This window comes from Erpetoichthys calabaricus, chromosome 8 (assembly GCF_900747795.2).
Source record: "Erpetoichthys calabaricus chromosome 8, fErpCal1.3, whole genome shotgun sequence".
In the NCBI taxonomy this organism is placed as follows: Eukaryota; Metazoa; Chordata; class Cladistia; order Polypteriformes; family Polypteridae; genus Erpetoichthys; species Erpetoichthys calabaricus.
The window spans coordinates 158907180-158934070 of NC_041401.2; the positions used below are offsets into that span (position 1 = coordinate 158907180).

The 26891-nt window shown below is 37.0% G+C and overlaps 2 protein-coding genes across 4 annotated transcripts in view; one reads left to right on the top strand and one right to left on the bottom strand.

Moving 5' to 3' along the window:
• LOC114656192 (MOB-like protein phocein) overlaps window positions 1–4113 on the bottom strand; it is a 54151-nt gene extending 50038 nt beyond the window's left edge. Inside the window, exons 1-3 of one of the 2 annotated variants that reach the window (XM_028807649.2) lie at window positions 3975–4113; window positions 2235–2399; window positions 2030–2119 (exon numbers count right to left, since the gene is read on the bottom strand). In XM_028807649.2, the coding sequence (XP_028663482.1) occupies window positions 2030–2119; window positions 2235–2399; window positions 3975–3977 (258 nt within the window). In that variant the 5' untranslated portion in view covers window positions 3978–4113. The remainder of the gene's footprint in view (window positions 1–2029; window positions 2120–2234; window positions 2400–3974) is intronic. The other variant, XM_028807650.2, reaches the window with a different exon arrangement.
• Window positions 4114–4206: 93 nt separating this feature from the next.
• Window positions 4207–25820, top strand: hspd1 (heat shock 60 protein 1). 2 transcript variants are annotated; one of them, XM_028807641.2, is made up of 11 exons: window positions 4207–4224; window positions 9345–9508; window positions 12227–12562; window positions 13711–13806; window positions 13978–14071; window positions 15606–15774; window positions 15934–16033; window positions 16138–16383; window positions 19694–19868; window positions 24149–24327; window positions 24876–25820. In XM_028807641.2, exons 2-11 carry the CDS (start codon window positions 9347–9349, stop codon window positions 25035–25037), a joined length of 1719 nt encoding a protein of 572 aa, XP_028663474.1. In that variant the 5' UTR covers window positions 4207–4224; window positions 9345–9346; the 3' UTR covers window positions 25038–25820. The 2 variants fall into 2 exon arrangements, with proteins under 2 accessions (XP_028663474.1, XP_028663473.1); XM_028807640.2 differs by lacking the exon at window positions 4207–4224 and adding an exon at window positions 4564–4722.
• Window positions 25821–26891: the final 1071 nt, after the last annotated feature.

Consider the following 26891-nt stretch of genomic DNA (forward strand, 5'->3'; position numbering starts at 1 on the left):
CTTTCAGTGAAAATTTAAAAATCTCTTCCACTAATATTTTGTACACTAGGGGGCTCCGCCCCCTGCTTGCTTTGCTCGCCAACCCCTGGTGTTGGGAATGAGAAAGAGCGTGATGTATGAATGAGATATAGAATAGTGTGAAGGTGTAGATGATGCAAATAGAAAGCAAACAATAAAGTGTGTGGCATAGTGTAAAGGTTTATTGGAAAATTTCTTTGTACACGCCGTTTAAGTGTAAAAGGTAATTCCAGGTCAGAACTTGTAAGGTCAATGAAGATGGTTATTGTCGTGATCAGTCAAGTTTGTCAGAGCTTAGAAAGAGTTGTCTCTCTCCAGGAAGTAATGCAATGACTTGGGTATTTATGTTTTCCACATTAATATTTACTAAAGCTTGTTATAATGTCTAAACAAATTATGATTAAAACAGTAAGAGCCTTTCAGTGAAAATTTAAAAATCTCTTCCACTAATATTTTGTACATATCTCACAACATACAACATCATCACTGACTTTTAGGGTAAAGTTGGAGGTATGCCCGTGTGGTGTTTAACTTTATTAAAGCAGATATCTTAAGGAAAGCTATCCATTAAATGATGTGACAATGAACCTGCTTAGACAATTCACTAACGCACCAAGGCAAAACACTTGTTCTCAAAACATTGGACTTACAGGCTGCAACATTAAACCAAACCATAGGTCATACTGACCCCATCTGGATGGACCAATCAAGACCATCACAATTGTGCCCATTTTCTGCAAGTTTTTCAAAGGTGGATCTGAAATCACTGGGCTTCTTTCTATTAGATGGATATTACATTTTTTACTTGGGTAGAAAAAAAAAAAAAAAAACAACAAGTAAATGAAATATAAAAGGCTGACAATTTTTAATATGTGAAAACTGGGAAGATTCTGCATATTTTGTTAAGGGTCATCTTTAAATTTAAATGGGATTGTGCGTGCTTTCTCATGGATCATGATGTCACAGGCAAGTGAAGGAGGCCACAGGTTGAATGCATAAACTTACAAATCAGTCTACTGCTTTCAAAAATAAATGTTGCACTATGGCTTATTCACTAAAATGAGTAGTACTGGTGGGCCTCAACGACCTGAGGTCATCAGTGTGTGCCATGTGTGATGAGCAGGTCATGTTTATACCTCCAATGGCTCCTTCCACTTTGTGTGGCTTATGATGCAATTTAGTGTCTGTCTCCCCCTCTCTCCAATGGAGACTCCAGCTGCTGGCTCCCCATAATGATTTGTGGGATGTAGTATTGCAGGGAAACACATATATTTGCAGGCTTGAGAAACTAAGCAGATCTTGCTTCAGTTTTGTTTTGGTACCAGTACGGTGGTCTGAAAGCTGGTATTGAGACACCAGTCAAAAACTAAATGTGGATTCTTCTAAACCAATGTCAACTGGGGAAATGCACAGAAAATTGGCATAGCTGCATTTGTGAGGTAAAGGACTGGCATTTTATTGGCTTCAGAAACCAATAAAAGTTGAAAAACTGTAATTAAAAAATAAAAATGGATGAGTGTACATTAAAGAACAGCATGTTAAATCTGCTGGAACAGATGAATCAATTTAGAAGTTATATAAATGCAAAATTAAGACAGAACACATTCCTATTGTCTCAAGGAACATACGATTTACTTTTTAAGTCTAGACTCCAAAACATTACTGCCTACATGCACCCATAGATTGTTACGGATCATATTCACACGGATGTGCTTCTCTGTTTTTTGTTTTTTTTATTTATTTTTTTTATTTCTGCTACCATTGAGTTTAAAATAGGAACCTTGCTTTCTAATTACATTGAAAAAATATCTTCTTACATTATCACACTGTCAACCTGGTTGTAACTAATAACTATATAGTATGAGGAAAATCCAGAAGTTGGGTGTTGGGACAAAAACAGAACTAAGCGGGCTATATAGAACAAAAAGGAAATGCCACTAGGACCTTCATCAATAGGAAAGCAGAGATGCCCTACACATTTAAACTGGCTCTCTGCAGTTACACTACCTACCTTCTCTTCTATTGTGACTTTTGTGCCTCCATACTCTGGTAGTAATACTTTATCTCCCACATTCACACTAACAGGTTCCAGCTGCCCAGTCTAAAAGAATAAAACAGTATTAACACACAGGTGCAAAATAAAAACAAACTCTTTTATATAAGTTAACAAAGGTTACACAGAATAGATGTTAAAACAAAAAAAAACTTAAACTTGCCTTTGTTTTGGTTCCAGGGCCAACTGCAACCACAGTAGCCTGCAGAACTTTACCCTGGGTCTTCTCGGGGAGCATAATACCCCCTTTGGTGACTGTCTCTGCAGCAAAGCGTTCCACTAAAACTCGATCAAACAGGGGAAGGAACCTCCTAAATGCCTGTCCTGCCTGTATTAATAAATATAATATATCTGTAATTTATTAAACCCAAATTGTTTGAAAAATTGGTCAGGTTTTTTTGTACAAGAATATTCTCAAACCCAAGCAAGACCCCCACCCCCAATATGGTTAAAGAAGGATGAGTTGGAAAATAGCAAGGATAACATCTGTTGCATATTATTCCACCAAAATTACTGCATAAAATACATATGTAGATTCTTTAATAAGACTGTTAGAATGAAGAAATTGATTTTCTGTCCAGTTTAAATAAATATTCATACACTTGGACATACATCTAAGAACATAGACTCGTAAAAGTCACAGACACACCAATAGGTATGAAAATCCAGCTTACAAATAAAATTACATCCTCTTAGACATAAGCTGCAAAGAGCTTAGTCAACCATTAGCTTTCAGTTAATTAACTGAATTAAACAATTTGTAATTGAGCACAGAAACTTCCACACATCATCCTAGTGTGGCGAGGTTTAATTTCCATACCCCAGTCAGAGGATCAGACCCAGTCTCAAGGGCATTTCAAAGTCAAAAGAGGCTGACACACAAACTGAAAGAATGACGGATGGGCTTGAGAGTTAATTATTTGCATTAGTTTCTCAAGGACAAAAGTGTTTTTTTTGGATAACAGAAGAGGACACACAAAATGAAAGATGCTAAGATCACATCAGCCTAATTTCTTCCACCATAACAGCAATGTAGCTGCCACTAGGGAAATATTTCAATCATGCACTTTGCAGCATAATCCCAATACAAAATGGAATTGATTGTTCAAATATCCAAGCGAAAATCTAAAATAACTACCATCTCTTCTGTATTGTGATCTGAATCATGACAAACTTGAATAAAAAGTAAGCTTTGTGGTTCTGTTATAAAACAAAAATGAAAAGACATGAAAAGAAAAACGGTACAGTAAGCAAGCACAATAGTTTCTGTCGTCCAATTATACAATTACACACGTGGTGCTAACTCTGTATCTAAACGCGCCAAGTTACAAAGTTAAAATCACGCACCTATCAGTTCCATATGCTACATTTTAGTTTATTTTTTCTTTAAATAAGTCTGAAAAACAGACGGTAAATATCTATAGTTTAAATAACATATGACAGATCTTCCTAGAGCGCCGTCTAAACCATCATTGGTGACAGAATAAAAAGGATTACGCTTTTGAAATGCATATTTCAGCAAAGGTGATCTGAAAACGTTACATTGGCAGTCATTGGGATGCACGCTTGGTTATCCGGTGCAATTTTACTGAGCTCACGTGCTTGGACTACCCTTAACCACGTTTATTCGAGAAATGCGTAATCCCAGCATTGGCCCATCGATCATTCTTAAGTGTTCTTGCTTGAGGAGGCCCCCTTAATTTCAGACTTCAATGACATTCGTCTACCTAGACCAGTTCGTAGCTCGGCTCGCATACAATGCAGAATCCGACCTTGGCACTCTTTACCAGTGTCGCCCTATGACAGATTCCTACCAAAAAAATCTCGCGTCACACACGATTACTAAAAAAAACGGAGTGTAATACATAAACGCCATACGCATTTTCCAAAAGCAGTGCCTTACCATCTTTCAAAAAAAGCTGCAATACACCCGATCGCTTTGCTCGTCTGAGTAGTGGTACGAGTTGAAATACAATGACTAGCGCGCTCCCCCCACGTGAAAACCCGGCTGCGTGCAACGCGCATGTCTGACCTTCAACCCAAATGAACTGTGCAATAGCTCTGGCGTGTTCTGGAAGATTCCTTTATCGACGTATGGTATTCTGAGGGAGATTATGCATTAGAGTGCAATTTTCCAAACTACTAAAGACCAGGTACAGTATCAAATATGCCAATCCCCATCTCAAACGAATACCTTTCAATTTATTTTACTGCAATTGCACCATGGTTACAAACTCTTGACCTTTGACCCCTTGAAACTTTTTTCTCCAATGACGGCCGCGAAATTTCTGGAACTCTACACCCCTGAACTAGCATAACCGAATATCAACGCATTTCGGATCTGCATATTGTTGCAGTTTTAATGGATCAATTCAAAATGTGCATGGGCGCATATGTCGCGTGGTGCTGATATGTGAATTAATTTAACAAGTTGTTCTTGATGATGGCGGGTTATTTGGCAGTGACAGGTTTTGTCGCTATGCTCGTTTCGGGGCCGCGGGGCCGTATACCCGGATGAAACTTCCCATGTGCTTTTCAGTCAGAGTGTCCTGAGCGGCTAAGCTTGCATTGGAGGCAGAAAGCTTCGGCAGCGTCGGCACCTTGCACTGTCTGAACTCATTCGCTGATATTTCATTCATCATAGTATCGCAGTAAGTATATTGGCGTAGTCCTCAGAGTGAGAATTTTGCAATCGTTCATCTATTTTCTTTGCATATTAAGCATATGTGTGGAATGAGATTTTCCATCCTTTCTGCTGACCATGTTCACATCATATGCTGTAGTAGGCGTAGTACTGACACTCCTCAGTTCACGTTTTCTTTGAATGATGCTTAAGTGCATATCGCAGTAAATGTGTTAAGATATCACCTCTTGTTTTTTTTTTTTTTTTGGTCAATCGGGTGTTTTGCTAAGCGCTGTTGATCTGACTACGTTGTCAATTGGAAGGACATATTTACATCTAACCATGATTGCCTTTTAATAATGCGCAGTGTATGCTTCCGCTAGCGTCAAGTTTGACCTTGTGATATGGGACCATGCGGGATTCCACGTGGGTTGGTACAATAATCCGTAAACGTATGAAGCCGCTCTTGTTTCAAAGAAGATACTGCGCCCACTTTGAGAAATGAATGATTTATATATATTCACTAAAGTAGACTTCAAAACGTAGGCACGAATCGAGTGGTTATGGCTACTCTTTACACATATATGGGCTGGTAAAAACGCTATACAGATGCATCTCTGCTCCCTGAAGTGTGCACCTTGACGTTTATATATGAACACGTTACATTTTACGAAACAAATTGACAATCCAGATATTGATATGAATTAAGTCGTAATCAATAGATAGTAGGTTCTGTATTTAAAAATTATAGTCTTAAGATTCAACTTATGAATGCTTTGAAATCGCTTCCCGGTTTTTATTTTGTTCGACGGTCAAAGTTCCACAGAACCTCGAATAATTCGTATGGCTAAAACAGACGTGTGGATTGTCGTTTTACGCTATTCCGAAGTTGATGGTTACGGGTATAATATTTTTTTATTCGATTCTTTACTGGTGGTCCTAGCCCTCTAACCCCAATATCTGAAGGTCGAAAAGCACAAATTTCAAACGTAAAGTAGTGGTCTATTGTTTTAGACTATTTCAAGGTGAATGATTACGATTGTGATGTTATTTTTTGATTCTTTACTAGGAATCTATTCTATGTGGATCTCTTTCGAAAAGTGAAAAATGTCAAACGTCAACTACAATAGACGATATTTAGACTTTAAACGTTTACATTGAAGCATACATTTTAATATGTAAAATATTTGACACAGCTGTTCTTGTTTGTTAAGTACTACCGCCCCATGAAATACAGTAAATCATTAGATTTCTTATGAATACCGTGAATTAGAGTGGCTTATGCCAATGCAGACTTTTTATTGTAACACATCTTTTAAGTGTCTTTTTTGTATATAACATATCATTCATAGAGCACAGTACACAGGCCTATTCTAAAAACTTCAACTTGCTTGGTCAGGGGGCTTGCAGAGACTGGAAATAAGGGCCTCATGGGTTCAAGGCTCACTTCTGAACTGCTGGAACAAATTGCCTCAGTCTGATGTTTGCCGAGTGTTTTTTTTCTGGTTCTTTCATGAACTAACAGTCAAGGCCCAATAAATAAGTATAACATTTTGTTTTTAAACATTAAGTGAGAAGTTTGCAGTCATATAAGTAAATGTATACATTTCAGTGTGTGGTCTGTTTACAAGTGTAAACTTGACGTTTTGAGACTTAGGCTATATTAAGTCACACACTATGAAGGGAGTTAGTTTAGCAACACTTCAGAAAAAGGAATGCCTGCCTAGACCAGTTAATCCGTTGTGAATCTGACTGAAGCATAGGATTTTAGTATTGCAGTAAGTAGGTGGAAGACGATTTTAAGGCAACAAGTGGATTTGCTTGAGCCATTGGATAAATTAACAGATTGTTAAACACATAATCATCATTAATCGTGACTTGAGCGCTCACATCCAAAGGTTTAGCGTTTGTATCACGTGTGGTAAACAACTGATTTCAAGGGAAATTGATGGTTTTATTAAAAAAATGTAAGTTTGCCCAAGAAGTAATATTAAAAAAGAACATGTTGTAATATGTGTTTTGTGTCTCTCAGCACATTTTTTTCATTTAATGATTCATGTGTGATACTGAATACTTATTCTGAGTACTTTTCAACACAGCAATTAAGTGACTTCAAGTTGCTATAGAATTGGGCACTTGGGTTTAATGATGGCTAAGGCTAAACTTCATTGTTTTGTTGCTATAATTAACAGAAAACATGGCAGTATGAAATTAAATGGTAAGGACTGTTCTGTTCCAGTAGAAGCATGGCCATTATGCAGTTTGGTTGCAGAACTATAGAAATGGTGAATATAGCTTAGTTTCAAATTTAAACCATCTGGCTACAAGCATTCAAATGCAATTTCTGCATGAATGTAGAGTAGTTCACTGTAAACCAACACGTGACAGAACACTCTTTTCCCTCACATTTAGATGACTAGTATACAGCTGTAATGTGTTCCTGATTGTGTTTTATTTCTTGTGTGTGTGTAATATATATGGTAAAATTAAAAGTTTATTACCTCTGTTTGGCCAAGTGGTAGTATTTATTTCAGAGATGGTTTTTATGAGACCATTTAAAAGTAAAGAAGTGCTTGAAGTTTTGTTGTTTTTTTTTTACACGAGCCTTTTCTTTGTGAGGTTTCTTAGTATTCTAGTTTAACTAATTTCTATGCGATTTCGAAGTAAACCCTTAACCTGTCTGAGCCACATTTTTAAAGTCAAATCCTTGCTCAAGCACTTAATCCACACATGACCTTGGCCAACTTGTCCAGGCATTAACTTGAAAAATTCCTTGACAATTGTTGCCCTGATGGAGATTTGCAGTGGGAGTAGCTGTAGAGGTTTTTCACACAACACCAAAAAGTGAATTCTATTAGGCTGCACGAGTTTGAAAAAATCGCATTAATTGTTCAATGACTTCCATCTCCAATCACATTAATTGTTCAATGACTTCCATCTCCATGTTAAAAACCCATTGAATAAATGATACCCCAATTAGCTACTCAAAATGGTGAAAGGTTTCACAGATTCATTGATTTTTTGATCTGCCTAAAATGTTAATTTTCATGTGTTCTAAAAATATATTTGGTAATCCGGCAGTAATAAATGTTACATACCATCTTGTTACTGTAAGGTCTTCTGTTCCACAGATGACAAAAAGGACTTGTCCTTTCTAACAGTGTAAAAGCCTGAGCTGTAGCATTTGTATAATTATGCCTGTTACAGAGAAAAATTAACAAATTGATGCAGCATTCGAATTTTATGGATAATAGATTTTTATTTTTCTTGTGGTTTAAGACTGTCAGTGTTTGTTTTTTATTCATTTTGTTTCATCCATCTAGTAGTTACACAACATTTCCCTTAAATCCTTTAAGTTATAGTGAATATTTTGAACTGTTTTTTGAACGTGGAAATAGCATTTGAACAATATTTCTTGTGCAGGAAGCAGCAATGGTAGCCAGAAATGTTAGCAGGGCTGATGAAATTCAGACACAATATGCTGTATCAATGTAGAAGATGGTCCGTCTTGTTGTTCACAGTGTTACAGCGATGAATGCAGTCAAGATGTGATGTGTAGTTTGCAAGCGTTGTTTCAAGTAAATTAAGCACTTAAGCACATTAAAAACTAGGACAGTCTCATCATCCTTGTTAAAATTTTATTAAGTATGTACTGTAGTTTGACTTTTTAAAAATAAATGTATAAAGTATGCAGTAAAAATCACTTCACATTACTCAAAACATGCATTGCTGCCTATATATTTTGTTGGGGATAGATCATCTACTCTCAAATGAGGAAGAGCTTCCTTCTCAAATGGGAAGAGGGGCCCCATTATGGATTGATGTCATTATCCCTATCAACTAGAGGAGTCGGTTTATCTGACTCTTTTTCCCTCAGTTTCTTATAGGCTGATTTATACTTAATGTGAAGGTGAATTTTGGATTCTCTGTACATAAACACTTGTTACCAGCAGGAACTTTTCATGAAGAAGTAATGAGCAATGTAGTATCACTCTTCACACCTGTTACTGTTCTTGTTAAATTTCGATAAATTAGTAAATCACTCAAGGACCTCATTTGATCATTAATATAATATTGCAATGCTAATCTCCACTGCTTCAGAGCAGTTTTAAAATGTCATCCTGTCCTCCATATAGTCATTGCTGATTAAGGAACTTAATCTCAATAAACATGAAATAGAAACAAAGATAGATTAGTATGGTGGACTGCTCTCATTGCACTCCATATAGCTTCTTCTCCAAATTTACTGATTTTAGTTTCACTGAAAATTGCAGTGGCTGTTTTAATCAATGACTACTGTAATGTGTGATGTATTAACTATGCAAAATTTTGTCATTTAGACTGTCAACTGTGTAGATATAGTAGTTTAACAGGTTATTTATTATTTAACTGTTTTCATAAGAGCCATTATTATGAAAGCATATTTTAATTGTGCTTAAGCATAGCAACCAAATGTTGATATTGTTTTAGGTATGAAATTTGCTTATAATATTTATTTTGATTGTTTTTGTGGATTATTTTAATTTTTTTTAATTAAAAAAAATATTGTCTGTGGCTTCCGAATCTTGTTTAATAAAAATTAAATTTGTCTTTTTTTTTTTTTTTTTAATAAATATGACTCTTTCTTATTTAATCTGGTTCTTCCTGCAGGAATGTTTCGCTTGGCAAGTGTAATGAGACGGACTCCTGTCCTTGCTCCACGCCTCACCCGCTTTTATGCAAAAGATGTTAAGTTTGGTGCAGAAGCAAGGGCTCTGATGTTGCAGGGGGTTGATCTGTTGGCAGATGCAGTTGCTATCACCATGGGGCCAAAGGTATGTTTTATTTTAAAAGCTTTTTGCACTTAACAGGTCTGACTTGGCACACATGGACATCATTAAAGATTTGAAGGTACAGGTTTTTGTAATTTAGGAGCACAAATATTCGCTCAACTAATAAAAGATGAAATTTATGTAATTATTTAGTCTTTCATTCATTAAAATTAATCTCAGGATTTGGTATCCATAATAAATGGGCACTGACGCTGTTGTTGTTTTTCTTAAAAATTCATTTACATGGTTTGAACTTTTGCTGTTCAGTGGTAGACGGTGCAGCCATCGGTGAATCATTAAAGGTGGAGCACTGTTAGAGCACAAACATCTGAGGGGGAACGCTTTGCACCTAACATTACCACACAATGTGGCTACAGAGCGTTTCTGAAGCAAGAGTGTGGCTCCTGTCTTTGACTTAAGGCATTACATTTGAAAAAGCCCCCAAAGAAGTCTCGTGTGCTGCTCTAGTTTGTGGAGTAAAGTGCAACACAGGTGCACCCCTGCCTGGAAAAAGTATCTTTGGTATGATGGCCCTGTTCTAAAGCAGAGAGTCCTTGTACAAAAATTAAAAGGTACATGGAGAATAGTTGTTTTAAGTAATTAACAGACTTGCGCTCTCCAGCAAAAAACCTGAGGTTGGTGCCCCTACTTCACTGGTACAGAGTACTGTGTTTGAATCACGTAGTATATGTAATTAGCCTGTTTGTTTAGTGGTGTTGTAGGTTTTCCTTTCATAACTGAAAGACATGTAATTTTATATTGGTTGTGTGTTGCCTTTTCAGTGTAAGCAATATTTCCATTCCCTAGGCGGTGGGTGTCTTTGAGCCTCAAGTTATGCATTTAAATCTGTATTAATATCCTTTAACAGATGACCGCACTATAGGCAATCAAAATGTCAAAAGTTATGATGATAAATGTTGTAAAATACTGTAAAATTACAAGAAAGGCTTTACTACAAAACCTCATCTGTGCAGCTGCATCACTTTTCCGCCATCAATGCATGGCCAGCCTGTCATTTCTGTAATACCAAGCAAACAAAGTTGAACCAACTTGGAGTTGTTCTTGTCTTTGTTTGTCTTGGTGAGGCGTACCTCTGCCTTTAGAAATGTAAAGGCCATGTTAGTGAACCAGTTTTCAGCTCTGGAGATTGTTTGGTATGCTTTGATGCTTTTTGTAGTTTTTTTTATGTCACACCATGCACACCAAATGATGAAACAAAGCAAAATATTACCATATGTCACTTGTGGGAATTTGCATAAGTAGTTTTTCCAGCTTGTCAGCCATTTTAGATTTAGGACTATTACTCTATCTGATCGTAATAAATAAGTGGAATTGTACTCCCACACTGGTTGTATTTTATTGAGCTGTTTCAAGTAGACTTCTTAACATATTATGGGGGTGTTTCTGACAAAGGTTGGAAATTGTGCGTAATTTGGATGCTTCAAAATTGCTTCAGTGTTGACAGTAAATATTTAAAAACATGTAGGTGAATGTATTTCTTTAGCCATTGCATAAATATAGAATATTAACAGTTAACATTTAGTATGCTGTGATTTTTAGGGCCAATACCTATTTACAATGGCATGTCATTAGTACTGGTTAATTTAGATTTCGATACCAATTTGTGCCTTTTCTTTTAAAAAAAAAAAAAAAAAATTTTAAAAGGTATACTAAGTTCCTGAAATTTATAAGCATCATGACTCATGTTAAAGGGTTTATCTTTTGGTTGTTTTCTATTAAAAATTAACCTATTTGATTTTGTTGTGGCATTTTGTAAACCACTGTGACTGAATTACTGGCAGTGTCACCCATCGCACCTCTGTAAGAATTTATGAATGCTTAAAAAAAAATTGCTGTAAAAGTTCCATAGTATGACATTCGCTTTAATTTTAGTATATGACTGTTTAGCCACATTATATGGCTTTATCATTAAAAAGCTGGTGTTCATGGCAGAAGTTAAATTGTGTTCTTCCTTATTTTCCCATTGGGATTAATAAAGTATCTATCTATATATCTACTCCATGATTTTGTTAGAAATTTTTGTTAGTCAAACTTTAATGTATTGCTCAATCAAGAAGCCAAACATTAATCACTTCTTAGCCTGTGGTTATAGTTCAGCTTTACAAAGCCTGGTTCACAACCCTTCTTGCCACTACCTGTTTTTGACGATTAATCTTGATATGGTGATGGTTTTATGTTTAAAAACAGTAAGGAATATGCTGAAATTGTCCCAAACATATACATCCATATATTTTTTTAATTCATGTATTTGAAAGTATATGTGGGAAAGGCTGAACATAAAAGGGTCTTTTTCCTTGCAGTGTTTTAACAGACTCTACCGTTTTAACTTCAGGAGGTGGAGAATTTTATAAATGTAAAATTTAAAAGTAGGAGTTATAATTGAGCACCCAAAATGGGGGTACAAATTGTACAGCATCTTAAACACTTTCTCAAAAGTGTTAACGAAAAATGCTCTTGTCCTATATTGAACATGATAGCTTTTCGTGTATGCAGTGCATTTTAGTTGGACTGGGCCTTTTTTGTTAACAGTCCATGATACTTAAGAATCATAAAAGTATCAGTTATATCCCTGTTATAAAACATTTTATGATATTAAATTCACAACACAGCAGTTGACATTTAGTGTCATATTTTGGGGGGACGTGGGATGTATTCTTTGTTTGGGTACAAATCATATTTCATTCTCTTCTTAAATGGCAGGGCCGAACAGTGATCATTGAACAGAGCTGGGGAAGCCCAAAGGTAACTAAAGATGGTGTGACAGTGGCCAAAGCTATTGATTTGAAGGATAAATATAGAAACATTGGTGCCAAGCTCGTTCAGGATGTGGCCAACAATACCAATGAAGAGGCTGGTGATGGTACTACCACTGCTACAGTACTGGCTAGAGCTATTGCCAAGGAGGGATTTGACAAGATCAGCAAGGGTGCCAATCCTGTAGAGATCCGCAGGGGTGTAATGATGGCAGTAGAAGCAGTCATCAATGAACTCAAGAAGCAGTCTAAGCCTGTTACCACCCCAGAGGAGATTGCACAGGTAATGTATGTTATCTAGTAAAATGTGTATCTACCTGGACGTTCCCATCATATTAATCTGGGTTTTTGCTTCAGTGATCCTTAAAATCCATACACCAATACTTCAGAAGAGGTCATCTACCTGAAGCTAAGCATGTTCGGGCCCAGCCAGTACTTGGATGGGAGACCATCCAGGAAAAGCTTGGTTTTCTACTGGAAGAGGTGTTGGTGAGGCTAGCAGGGAGCACTTGCTCAGTGGTCTGAATGTGTATCCCAATGCCCCAGAGAAGTGATGGTGACACGGTGCTGTAAAAATGGTGCCATCCACTGAATTAATTGTAAAACTGAGGTCCTGACTCTCTGTGGTCATTAAAGATATCTGGGCATGCTTTATAAATAATAAGGTATATCCCAATGTCCAGGCTAAATTGCCCTCCATAGCCCCCTAATAATAAACCCATTTCTAATTGGCTATCTTTCTCTTACCACTTCACCACCTAATAGATAATGTGTAGTGAGCATACAGGCACAAAAATGGCTGCCGTAGCATCCACCTGGATGATTCAACACATTAGTGGTGGCTGAAGTGGCTCCCCACCCACTATGAAAAGCGCTTTGACTAGTGAGAAAAGTGCATATAAATGTAAAAATTATTATTACTGTCATCTAAGAGCCAGATGCAACTTGTGAATAGTATGGGTTTTAAATATAATTTTTAGGTTTATTCTTTTGTATTTATCTGAATGAGGATTGTTTTCAGTGATATTGCTTTGGGTATATTTAGCAGCCTATACATTGATTTTTTCCTTGTCTAAGGAAAGAAGAAGCAGTCCATTTCTATATGTAGTGTGGATTTTTTTTTCTCGTTCTAAAAATTTCTTTTTTTGTGATGGAAACCAAAGTAAATTGAAGACAGCCCAAATTCCCATTAGACTAGCTGTGTTTTTACAAGGTGTTTTTTTTTTTTTTTTTTTATTAAGATATGGTAATTGGGGAATGCATTATGTCATTTTGTTTATTGTTCCTATCATTACACAGATTGCTGGAATAATGTATGATTGTATTAACAAGGTGATAATATCTAAATTAGCTAAAAAGAACTTTATACCAGAATTAAAAGCATTTGTTTTTTTTCTGTGGATAAAAAGTTAATTTTATGCAAATTCACAGGTAGCAACAATATCTGCAAATGGAGATAAAGAAATTGGCAACATTATTTCTGATGCAATGAAGAAAGTAGGGCGCACAGGAGTCATTACTGTCAAGGTTAGTCTAACCAACCAATATGCTTGCTCCTCAACTTTAATATAGTATTCAATTTTTCTTTTTGTGTTCTAATTTTATTGCAACTCTTATTGCTGTTAATAGCATTGTTTATATGTCAACCTTGTATCTTATTTGCTAATTGTAAATTTTTCACGGTGTGTTATTTTACAGGATGGTAAAACACTTCACGATGAGCTTGAAATCATAGAAGGGATGAAATTTGACCGAGGCTATATCTCCCCATACTTTATTAACACAGCGAAAGGTACCTTTTTTTTTTTAATACTCAAGATTTTACTAATGTAAACATAGTACATATCTTGTTTTTGAATCAGATGACAGCTTTACCAAGTGCCAGTGTTGTTTTAAATAAGCAGTCAAGAAGTGTACTGTCACTTAAAGGCTGAAGAAATCAAATAACATGTAAAGTATAGTTAATTATTAAAAACCAATGAATGAAACTTGTGGTTACAGTCTAAAAGTTCATACCAGGATTCTTTGTGCTTGCATTCCTGAAGTGTACCGTAGTCTTTGACATTACACATAAGCAATAATAAAAATATGTGGCTGGCATTTTATTCTGAAAGCATACTTAACTTGATTATGCAAATTGTTGTATGCAGTAGTACTGTTGGATTGAACATCGTTTTTCAACTATGATTCAAATTTATTTTAAAAAGCTAAAATTTGGTTGTTAAAGTACTGGGGTTTTTTACCCGCAGTAATTTTGGCATTCTGTTACTCCAGACAAGCTGTGCAAAGCAGCGGTATTTTGAAGTTGTTATCGCATTTCACTTCTACAAGTGTCCATGTCATGATTTTGAAGGATTAGCTTTTTATTTTTATTAGTAAAACTCTGGTGGTTTTTTTTTTTTTTTTTTGATCCCACACTTCTGATTTTCCTTTTATTACAACACTTTAAAATCTTCACTTCAAAGCACCAAAATGCTGTGTTGTACAATTAATCTCTCTTACGTGGCTGTTGGTTTGACAAATGATGCCTAAAGCAGTGAGGTGTATATATTCAAGACACATGTATTAAAATTTAAAAATTCAATTTTATGGGTTAGTCCACAGGTGCTGACAAGATTTTTTTTCTGAATGCTGTGATGTTAATGTTATCCTGCTGCTGCACATTGGACACCTTCAAAATAATACAACAAGCCTGCATTTCTTTTGCCTACTCTTTTACTTTGTTTGCTGTTCTCACCCTGTTGTGGTCTTAACTGACAGTGAGAATAAAAGGAGCCACAAAAATAAACTTAAACTGTTAAAAGACACACATGCTGGCACTACGCACTGCTACATTAATAATAATTTTTTACCGGGCTGCCTCTGCAAATCAGAGTTTATGACCATATTGCTGATGTCCCTATGCTGTAAACACATTGTGATGTGCATTTAAATAACACAGGTTTTTTTTTTTTTAGCTGATAGTGTTATTTCTTGTTATGTGGCTGCTACTGTAATATTAAAAATATTAAAAAGGTGAAGCTCTGCCCTCCTCTTTATCTGGTTAAAAGTTGACAAAACATTCACTGATCAGCTGAGTTTTGTATTGATGGCACTGGGGGTACGACTCTTCTCTGAGCCTTGCTGTGGGTGAAAGAGAAGATGCTGTTAGCATCAGCAGCCCTCTTGTCCCAGGGTACAACTGCTTACCTTGCCAGAGCCAGGAAGGAGGTCCCCAGGTGTTTAATTGTACTCATTTAATAATGGGATGTGGCATTATTATTATTTAAAATTTAATATGAAAGCGAAGATCTAGCAGTTGATCTTTAAACTTTTTGACTTCTTAGGACAGAAATGTGAGTTTCAGGATGCTTACCTTCTCTTGAGTGAAAAAAAGATTTCTAGTGTACAGTCCATTGTTCCTGCTCTTGAAATTGCAAACCAGCATCGCAAGCCTCTCGTTATAGTAGCAGAAGATGTAGATGGGGAAGCACTGAGCACTCTAGTACTTAACAGGTAGGTTGGTCTATGAACTTCGTTATATATAATAACTGATAGAAGACACTTCTCTGTAACATTGGATGCTTTTGTATAAATTAAAAAAAAAAAAAGTCTTTTTCACTTGTCTACCAGAAATTTCAAGGAACTTTTTTTTTTTCTCCTCTCCTCCCCCAGACTGAAGGTGGGACTACAGGTGGTTGCTGTGAAAGCACCAGGCTTTGGGGATAACCGAAAGAATCAACTAAGGGATATGGCAATTGCTACAGGGGGAGCTGTAAGCAATTATTTTTATTTTATTTTTATTGTTTGTGTGTGTGTGTGTGTTTATTTTTTTTATATAAGCTAAAAGACAGTTTAAAAGCATTTCCTTGTCCACAGGTATTTGGAGATGAAGCACTTAACCTTAATCTTGAAGACATTCAGCCTCATGATTTTGGAAAGGTTGGTGAAGTTATCATAACCAAAGATGATACCATGCTTTTGAAGGGAAAAGGAGACAAAGCTGCTATTGAGAAGCGAGTACAGGAAATTGTGGAGCAGCTTGAAGTGACCAACAGTGAATATGAGAAAGAGAAGCTCAATGAACGCCTAGCTAAACTCTCAGATGGTGTGGCTGTGCTCAAGGTAAGCTATGGAAATTAGCATGATCAATACAAAAGTTTTAAAATGAAACTGTTTTACAATTCCCTTTAAGTAGAAACTATTAGGTATATGTGTGTGTGTGTGTTTCTGTGACTTGTACAGAAGGCCTAGAAACAAACTATGTCAAAGTATGTTAGTCAGTAAATTTGTTCGGCAAAACCACTATCACCTGTGTTAAGGAATGGATTTACAGAACACTTTTTTTCTGTGCTGCTCGAAATGTGCTAAACACTGAGCCCACATAGCTCTTCAGGTTTACAGGTGCTGAAAATTTATATGCAAATAATTTAAAACTGATTTGAGCAGTTTGTTACAGTTGAACACTAAGGGTAGAATCCTATTTTGCAACAATAAATTATGTAAAATAAGCTATGGTTGAATAAAATTATAGCAAGTCCTTGTGCAGGTAAGTCCATGTAAATATGCTATGGGGGCTGAATGCCATTGATAAACATGAATAGAAAAAGCTAGTACTTAACACCAAATGTTAGTCAGAGTTTATCTTTAGATTCACTATAAAAAGATGTATTAAACAATAACAGATGATAAAATATGTAGTATTTTAAGCTACTTGGTAATTGTACAGATATTTATCATTAGGATCTCTTCAGTCTCATCTGTGTGAGGTGTACTGTTGGATATCAGGGTTGGAATAAAGCACAAATTGTAATTCTACTACTTCTTGTTGGAAAGAAATGTTGCAATTTGTAATAAAGGTGACCGCTTCAACCATAGAAGATGTAAAAATGACTTGTAATGTTAAAATGCAGAAATGGCAAAACCTATTGTCTTACTTTTTTTTTTTTTTTTTGTGCAACCCATGCATGGGTTCATCCTTTTAAGGTGAACAAGATAATTATGTTTTGACCCTATATTGTATTTCTGTACTTGGTAGTTAATTGCCTTGTGCCATCAATCTCTTTACCACTTTCCAGTTTCTGCTCTATAGCAGTAGCCTCCCTTTAAAGCCCTTTTCTCACTAAACTGAAGTATAACCCAATGTGTGGCCGTTTTTTATAAACTGGTCCTTAACACAAACTATTAACTAAGGATGCATGATATTGGGGGGAAAAATTGCAATGAACAATGAACTTGATGATGATGTGCTAGTGATAAATAATGCAATAAATCAGAAATTAAGGTTGTGCACTGTGTAGTATCACCAATTCTACAAGCTGCCAATACAGATGATAAACTGAGATTGTTAGCAGTATGTTTATTAAAACACAAATTCGTCATTATTGCAAAAAAGTAAACATTTTGTGCAAAAAGCAATACATGCTTCAAAATATTTACAAAAATAATTATGTAAATTTATTTTATTATATATATACTGTGTGTGTGTGTGTCTGTGTGTGTGTGTGTATATATATATACACACACACACACACACATCCTCTGTCATGAGAGAACTACTTAATGGATTTACATAGTTTTTTTTTTTTGTTTTGTTTTTTTCCCTTCTATAATTTGTTTGAACATTCCGGTCGATTTTTGTGACTTCTCTCTCATAGCGCTAAGAATCATAGTTCATTTGCAGGAGCGTGATGGGTTGGGGAAGCACAACATCAGGAGTAGGGAGCCGGGCAGGGCTCTCCTCGCTGTCCTGTTTCACTTCTACGCAGAGGGAGCTGCAGGTTATGGCTAGTTTTTACATGAATAAAACTTATCAAAGCAGATTGCAACAAAACTTAATCTAGGCCTTAGGGTGCAATTGCCCAAAAGCTCACAAAACAGGCAGCAGTGCACTTTGGGAAATGGGGAAGCGAGAACTTGCCTGACTGTTGCGTTTGTTTTACCTTTGCTCAAGAATTCAGTTTGTTAGCAACTCTGTTCTGTGTTTGCCAGTACACTTGAATCATTTACTTAGATAACTACATAGCACTTGCATTAAGCTACCCTAAAAGTGTCTGCTAAACGCAGTAAATAAAGTAGTGAAAGGCATAACAGAACGGCAAACATTTTAACTCTATTACTCTGTTACTAGCAAGTTAAATTTCTGAAATAAAATAAACACTTTCCAATAGCAAAGTGCACTCTGTATCCAAAACACTGAAATCAGCCATTTACTTCAGTAGCTTTGATCATATTTTTCACATTGTCCATTGTAAAACAAACTAGCCCATCTCCACATAAACACCAGCTAGCCAAAGCTTGACGTAATCCAATAGCTATGTTTTCCCCACTGTGTTCTTCAGGGAAGTGGGAAAGTTGCAGTCGATTTGAAATGAATTTTCAACCTTATGTAGGGCTCTGTTGTCCTACTTGATCAGGAATCAGTCATGCATATGAAAAATTCCACGTCTTTCAGCTCTTCCATTACCCATTTGCAACACTGCACATACTTCTCCAGGATGGATATATGGGATGGAATATGGTATCATTTAACAAATTGTTAAGTAACGCAAAACCTTTTTTTGGACAGGTATGGGGTAATGGTCTGCATTATTTCTTTTTAGTGTCGAGACCGGGCTTGTATGGTGACATGCATTCAAAACTTTGGAAATCGTTGGCTGCTTTAAACATGGTTCAGATTTTTGTCTTCAGTTTGGCCATGCTGCATGCACATTTTTGTGAACAGCAGTCTCAGTACTGCACTTTATGACTGTTTCAAATGGTGGAACAGGCTTGTTATATTTCCTCTCAAAGGAGCCACCTCCTGTTGTATCAACAGCGGTCTCTCCTTGCCTTGTTATAAGCAAAATCATATGCCCACATTATGGAATTTTAAATGCTTATTATTTGACTTTGCAACCCATGGAAGCACTAGCTTTTATTTTGTTGTGTTTTTATATTTACTCAGCTGGTCATCAGTACATGAAGAAATATAATCTTTAAAATAATTCTGACGAGAATCAATCTTTCAGTCCCATAGCGTTTGTCAATCCTATAACCTAATTTCTCCAAAATTACATTGAGACAAGTTTTGAAGGTCCCTAAAATCGTGCAGTCTACCACACTACTTAGTAACCTGCCCCTTTTTTGCCTCAACTTAATTATACAGCTAAGGAAAAAAAATGCTGCAAGATTAATGTGCATTATTTTTAGACACGTATTGCTATGTGCTTTATTCACATAATTGTTTATTTGCAGGATGAAACAAAGGTGAAGTTAGGTAATTTATAGTATATTTTATGGCTTGTATTAACACACTAAAATGTCAAACTTGTCATTAACATTTTAAAATGGATAAATATGATGAAGGTACATGTGATCTGCACTTGACATTTTTTTTTTTTTTTTAATTTTAATTTTTTTTTAAATTTGCATTTTTTTTTTTTTTTCCTCCAAGGTTGGCGGAACAAGTGATGTTGAGGTAAATGAAAAGAAAGACAGAGTAACTGATGCACTTAATGCCACTCGTGCTGCAGTGGAGGAGGGCATTGTCCTTGGTGGAGGCTGTGCTCTCCTAAGATGTATTCCGGCGTTGGATGGCATCAAACCTGCTAATGAAGACCAAAAAGTTGGTATGTATCAAACTAAAAGACTAAAGCCACTTTGTTTGGGCAAAGCTACACCACAGTCCTTGGTGTTGTGTGAATTTTAAAACCCGGACCACTGCCCCAAGTATTAATTTTCATGTCTACTCCAAAGTAGTAGCCTGCATTTACCAGTTTTCCACAAATGGTACCACATTTGGATCACCCACCCCTACCTTTGCTTTTGTGAATGATTGAACAAGTATTGACAATAATGTTTGACATGGCATTGATCGAAGGAAAAATCAATTCATCTCCATCTTGCAGAAGTAATCCATATTATGTTCCATACAACTGTTTGATTACAAATACATGGATTTTGACAATGACATTCCTGGACAGTGTAGGCAAGTGTTGATACGCTGTTCTATCCAGCTTAAGGTTGCACACAATCTGAACCTGTTCCAGCAGGACTGGGTGCTAGCCAGGAAGCATTCCTGGATGCATAGTCCATTCATTTCAGGACACTTGACATAAACTGAATATCTCTTACAGTGGACAATCTAGGATTGCCAGTTAACTTAACCTGTCTTTAGAATGCATGTGGAAAAGTGTGTTTGCAGAGCCCAGTTTGCTGAGCAGTGAAAGTACAGTTGCAGACACTTAAAATGGGTGTGACCAAAACATGAATTTACAGTAATAAGACTGACAGCAGACCAAAACTAACCACCATTGCTCTGTGTATCTTGGAAGAATGTTGCTGGGTGCTAACCTAAACCCCCTTGTGAGCAGGTCTAACCCATTTAGCATAGTAAGGAATGCAGGAAAGTGAGTACTTGCCCAGGCAATTAAGACCATTATAGACGCACATGTATGTGCAGTATATGCAAGTACATAGGTTTTATCCATCACGAAAGTCATAAAACATACATAGAACATGTTGCATAGTAATGAATTAGTTATTTAATATTGATCAGACTTCAAAGTATCTCTTTAAACTGTTGCATTGCCAATATTGAAGAATAAAGTGATACTTGAAAGATGATGAAAGTAATCCAGCATGGAAAACCTCACAAGTTCTATGGAAGGATCTTTGTAGATTTCCTGTCTGATATTAAATTTTCCCCAACATAGGTTATATGGAAGTTGTACTCCAGTGTATAGTTCAGAAAGTTTTGTGTGTTGTATGTGAAACTAGAAAGAGTGGATTCTAGTAAAGTGCACCTATTCAAATTCCCAAAGTCATTACTCTCCAAATGTTTTTTTTTCCTTTTTTAATTCTGCGCCAAATGAAAGTAGGTTTTTCTTGATAATGGTGACTGTTTCAAATAAGTGAAAAAGTTTAGGATCTCCTGGTTAACAGTACAATCAATCATTCGTAATGATAAGTAGTAATACAATATTAAAAATTCAATTCAGTATTTTCTTGATGTTTTACAGTGAATGGTAATGATATGAGAATTTCAAGGCCTTTCATAAGTGCCATACTTGATAATGTTTACAGTAACCCTACACTATGCCTGGCAATGACTATCATTTTGATATTTTCATTTGTGATCAGAATGGGAGCTTTAATGTAGTGTTTCCAAGTATGTTTCGTTAGGCTGAGGGGAAAAATGTGAAAGGAGCAAGTAGAGAATCAAGTCATCAATTGCTGGTGCCATGCTGTTAAACTGATAGATGCTCAGCTGACTGCAGAGCTGATAAAAATCAGTACTAGCTTGGATGTCTTTCCATTGCTCACTGCAACACCACTTAGACCTTAGGATCATCCTAGACTAGTACCATACCAAAACAGGACATCTCACAAATCGGTAATATTTTCTTTTGAAGCACATTTTGTAAATGTTCAAAGTAGCCACTTTCCTGGAACTGTCTCCTTTTTTGAAGTTTAAGTAGGTTTTGTGTGAAGAAAAGCCATAAGAGATTGTGGGAGATGTGACTTGGACATTTTGCTGTATGTATTATTACCAGAAATGCATTGTCTCAGCATATTTGTTGGGAAAATTGTATTTCATACTTAGCCATTCACTTTACATCATACTAACCTCATAAAAGGTATACTGACAGTACTGCTGGACTAATGATTGTGTTTATATCTATAGTAAGCTCAGGTTCGCTTACATAAGTGCAGTATTAGTCTTGTTTTTCAGATCTTTAATTTCCGAACATTTTTAAATAAAACTCTAAACTCTATTGTCTATTAAACTTTATTTTGATTCAAGAAGTAAATCTTAATGCAACATTCCAATTTAGGGAAGGGATGCAAACAAATTAAAAGTGTTCTGTGTAGCAGTAGTTGCAATAAAGGCTGGAATTCTAAACAAGACTCCTAAGTCGTAGGATGTTGAAGCTTGGGAGAAGTTGTCTAAATGCTACAGCCAGGGATTCGATTTGTAAAAGCTTCAACATGTTTTCTACTGGTAAATGACTATTGCTACATTTTTGTTTTAATATTAAAATACAGAAACCCTTGATTCTCAGAGCTCTGTGAACAGCCAGCCTCTTTAGCAATGACCTTTTGTGTCTTGCCCTCCTTGTGCAAGGTGTCAGTGGTCGTCTTTTGGACAACTGTCAAGTCAGCAGTCTTCCCCATGATTGTGTAGCCTACAGAACTAGACTGAGAGACCATTTAAAGGCTTTTGCAGGTGTTTTGAGTTCATTAGCTGATTAGAGTGTGGCATCAGGTGTCTTCAATACTGAACCTTTTCACAATATTCTAATTTTCCGAGATACTGAATTTGGGACTTTCATTAGTTGTCAGTTATAATCATCAAAATTAAAAGAAATAAACATTTGAAATACATCTGTGTGTAATGAATGAATCTAATATACAAGTTTCACTTTTTGAATGGAATTACTGAAATAAATCAACTTTGTCATGATATTCTAATTTTATGACCAGCACCTGTAGATAAGCCGGTGGCATTGTTACTCTGTATGACAAACAGATTTCTGGTTTTCTATTATAGTATTAAATGTCTGGAGTGTTGGCGATTCTAAATTGTCCCAAGTGTCTGCTTGGTGTGTGGATGTGTGTGCGCGTGTATGCCCTGCGGTGGGCTAGCACCCTGCCCGGGGTTTGTTTCCTGCCTTGCGCCCTGTGTTGGCTGGGATTGGCTCCAACAGACCCCCGTGACCCTGTAGTTAGGATATAGCGGGTTGGATGATGGAAGGATGGATGTCTGGAGTGTGTTTATTTATGAAATTAGTATGTAGTAGTAGTAGTAGTAGTACAACTACTACTGCTAAGCAAGCATGTCGCTTAAGAATGTCTTCTCATATAAATGTGTATGAATAAGCATGAGCTGAATCTGCTGCTCAACAGCTTCTGTTGCACTTGTCTTCCACTGGAATATACCATTTAGGATTCATAATACTGTACATTTTCTTTTTTGCAAGTAAGGCCAAAGTATATTGTAAGGTTGTGTTAAGAGTTACTAGTTTTAAGAGTTGCTCTGTAAAATCCTTTATTTGGTATAATCCATTTTGTCATAAATTGATAAAATAGATGAATAATGTGGAGATAAGAGTTTTTAATGAATTTACTTAAATGTTCTGCTGCTTAATTTTTACAAATGGGGAAAAGTGTTTGCAATGAGTACACAGCAATGCAGTGATTAGCATGGTGGCCTTTGGGCTACAAGAAAATGTTTTCAGGTCTAAGCCTGGTCATTGTGTATGTTGAGTTTCCAACAATATCCCAAAGATATGCATGCTGGAAAAATTTCTGACTGTAAATTGGCCTAGCGTGAAAATGGAATCATGCCTGAGGCTGCTGGATAGTCTATGGACTAACTAACATCCTTAGGTTGGGTAGAAAATGAAAGGGTGAATAACCGGTTTAGAGTTCTAAATGACTGAAATGAAAATGCATCATGTGCAATGCACTCTGCAAAGTAACTGTGTAAAGCTGTTGTGGGGTCTGCCATGCAGTAGAAAGTATCCCATTATTAATAGATGTCTGAGCTTAAATAAGTGACGTGAATTTTGCACACTTGTTTTAAGTGAATTTTGGTTACATGTACAAATAATTCAGTTGCAGTTTTAATCCTGGTAGTTGTTGTTTGCTTCATCATTTCTGTAGCCTTTGAATGATTTAACAAGAGATCCTTAGGTACAAAATTAGATTAGTCTTAAAATTTCGATGGTATAGGTAAATAGTCTTCAAAAAAATCTGAAACATTATCATCCATATTACTCATAGGTTCATTTTTAGGCATCTCTAGAATAATCTGCTAATCTGAATGTCTATATATAGTTTTCCTGGGCTTCCTTGCTTTATAAAGGTGTGGTAAGCTGAGGACCTCCTCTTCTGTTTTCTTTAGGCATTGAAATCATTCGCCGTGCACTACGCATCCCCGCTATGACGATAGCTGTTAATGCAGGAGTGGAGGGATCTCTGGTAGTTGAGAAGATTCTTCAGAGTTCTTCAGATATTGGCTATGATGCACTTGCCGGGGAATATGTAAATATGGTAGAAAAAGGCATCATTGATCCCACCAAGGTAAGCTTTTCTGGCTAGATTCTTCAGTAATTGAAGATGTTAATAAAACAAAAAACAAGTCAGTTATGGAACATGAGGGGATATAGTGTGCTTAGTGAAATTAACAAAAGAAGGGAATATGATTATGTGTGTCTGTGTAATTTAATAGTAATTTCTTTATAGAGGTTGTGTGGTGTTTTTTATTTGATGTTTTAGATACTGTGATTTGTTAGATATAATTTTATTTGTCTCCAGGGGGACATTGTGGCTTTACAAAGGCCCTTAGCTTTATAAGCACTTTATGATGGTGCACATTAATGGTGCTATGTAAGGTATTTGCTAATTTTCAAAATGTGCCTCTTTGCCAGTTAATATTCCTTTCTAGTAAAAATCCAGGATCTCTGACTAAAATTTGTACGAGTTTTAGGGCAGCATCATTGCTTCAGGTTGTTTTGTACTGATATTTAGCATTTTGCAAGGGAGTAGCATGAAATCACATCAGACATATGCAAGACTTGTGAACTATAAAGAAATGGATCAAATAATTCTCATAACTGTGTCTCATGCAGGTTGTTCGAACTGCACTACTAGATGCTGCTGGAGTGGCCTCTCTGCTTTCTACTGCTGAAGCTGTTGTAACTGAGCTGCCTAAAGAAGAAAAGGAGCCTTCCATGGGTGGAGGAATGGGAGGCATGGGGGGCATGGGGGGTATGGGAGGTGGAATGTTCTAAGATCTTGCCATACTGTGATTTGTTTACTAAAGGCAATGCACCTGCTGTCTGTGGAAACATCGGCTTTGGGAGAGTGAGATTGAAGTTGCATTACAAAGGACATGATTTGGAGACTTCTGATGCACCCATGAAACAACAACAGCTTCAATATAGACTGCCTCTCTGGTACAACAGTTTTCTTGCTTTCCAGTTTTGCATTGTGTATGCAAAAATATTTTTGATATGAGATGTGCTAACATTCCTCCCCCTTCCTTTTAACATACAGCAGGAAACTGATTTTTATGTAACATTGTATGTAGATATTGATGCTGTTTAATGTCTTATCACAGTTGGCACAGCCATTAATTATAATTGTTAAAACTGATGCTTAGCTAGATGTGACTTCTTCATATCTCATACCAAAAGTGAATTGTTTGGTGAATCTGGCCATTCCCTATTAAAGCAGAGCACTAACAAAATACTGCAGGCCAATAAAGCTGAACCGATGTCCAGACAGCTTTGTAGCTACAGGAGTATCAACTTGCTGTATGGTGCTAAGGATAAGCAGTCAGTCACCATAACCTGTCAGCACGGGTTTAGTCCTGCATTCTTGTTGGACAGCGGCAGTCTTGTTGCAGTCTGGAATTCTGTGGCTGAAGGGTGATGTTTGAATCATGTCATTTTTACTTTGTGATGTTTAGCCAGTTGATTATAAAGGTTTTGTTTTCCTTTGCTTACATTTGTACAATTTAGTCATAATTATTGAAACATTTTTTTTGTTTATTAAAATAAGTGTAAAACTTGTCTGAAGCTTATTTTTATTCTAGTATGATCTCCTACTGCCTGTATAAAATATTTTTCATTTTGTAAATGATTTATTAGATTTGATTAATGGGTGACATTCCACGTCCCAAGAGCCAGCTTCTGTAGCCGAGGATCGGACCACCAAGGTCCCCACCTTCGGCCACCACCCAACTCACATTGCACCTGACCTCCTTGGCTCCTCCCATAGGTGGTGAGCCCATGAGAAGGGGAATCCATGTTGCCTCTTTGGGCTGTGCCCGGTCAAGCCCCATGGGTGCAGGCCCGGCCACTAGGCACTCGCCATCGAGCCCCACCTCCAGGCCTGGCTCCAGAGGGGTACCCCGGTGACTCGCGTCCGGGCAAGGGAAAACGTCGTCCAAAGGTTTGATTCATCATTGGGGGTTTGTTGAACTGCTCTTTGTATCATCCCTCACCTAGGACCAGTTTGCCTTGGGTGGCCCTACCAGGGGCATAAAGCCCCAGACAACAAAGCTCCTAGGATCATTGGGACATGCAAACTCCTCCACCACGATAAGGTGGCAGTTCAAGGAGGGGTTCGCAGAACTCTGGATCGGTTCACAGCTGAGTGTGAAGCGGCTGGGATGGGAATCAGAACCTCCAAATCCGAGACCATGGTCCTCAGCCGAAAAAGGGTGGAATGCCCTCTCAGGGTTGGGAGCGAGATCCTGCCCCAAGTGGAGGAGTTCAAGTATCTCGGGATCTTGTTCACGAGTGAGGGAAGAATGGAGCGTGAGATCGACAGGCGGATCGGTGCAGCATCCGCAGTGATGCGGGCTCTGCATTGGTCTGTCGTGGTGAAAAAGGAGCTGAGCTGCAAGGCAAAGCTCTCCATTTACCAGTCGATCTACGGTCCTACCCTCACCTATGGTCATGAGCTATGGGTAGTGACCAAAAGAACGAGATCGCGAATAGAAGCAGCTGAAATGAGTTTCCTCCGCAGGGTGTCTGGGCCTTCCCTTAAAGATAGGGTAAGGGGCTCAGAGTAGAGCCGCTGCTCCTCCGCATAGAGAGGAGTCCGATGAGGTGGCTCGGGCATCTGATCAGGACGCC

Coding starts and splice junctions, on each gene's coding strand:
- hspd1 (XM_028807641.2), top strand. CDS start 9,347: ATGTTTCGCTTGGCAAGTGTAATGAGACGGACTCCTGTCCTTGCTCCA. Junction 14,072..15,605: donor CTTTATTAACACAGCGAAAG/GTACCTTTTTTT, acceptor TTGACTTCTTAG/GACAGAAATGTGAGTTTCAG. Junction 15,775..15,933: donor AGCACTCTAGTACTTAACAG/GTAGGTTGGTCT, acceptor CTCCTCCCCCAG/ACTGAAGGTGGGACTACAGG.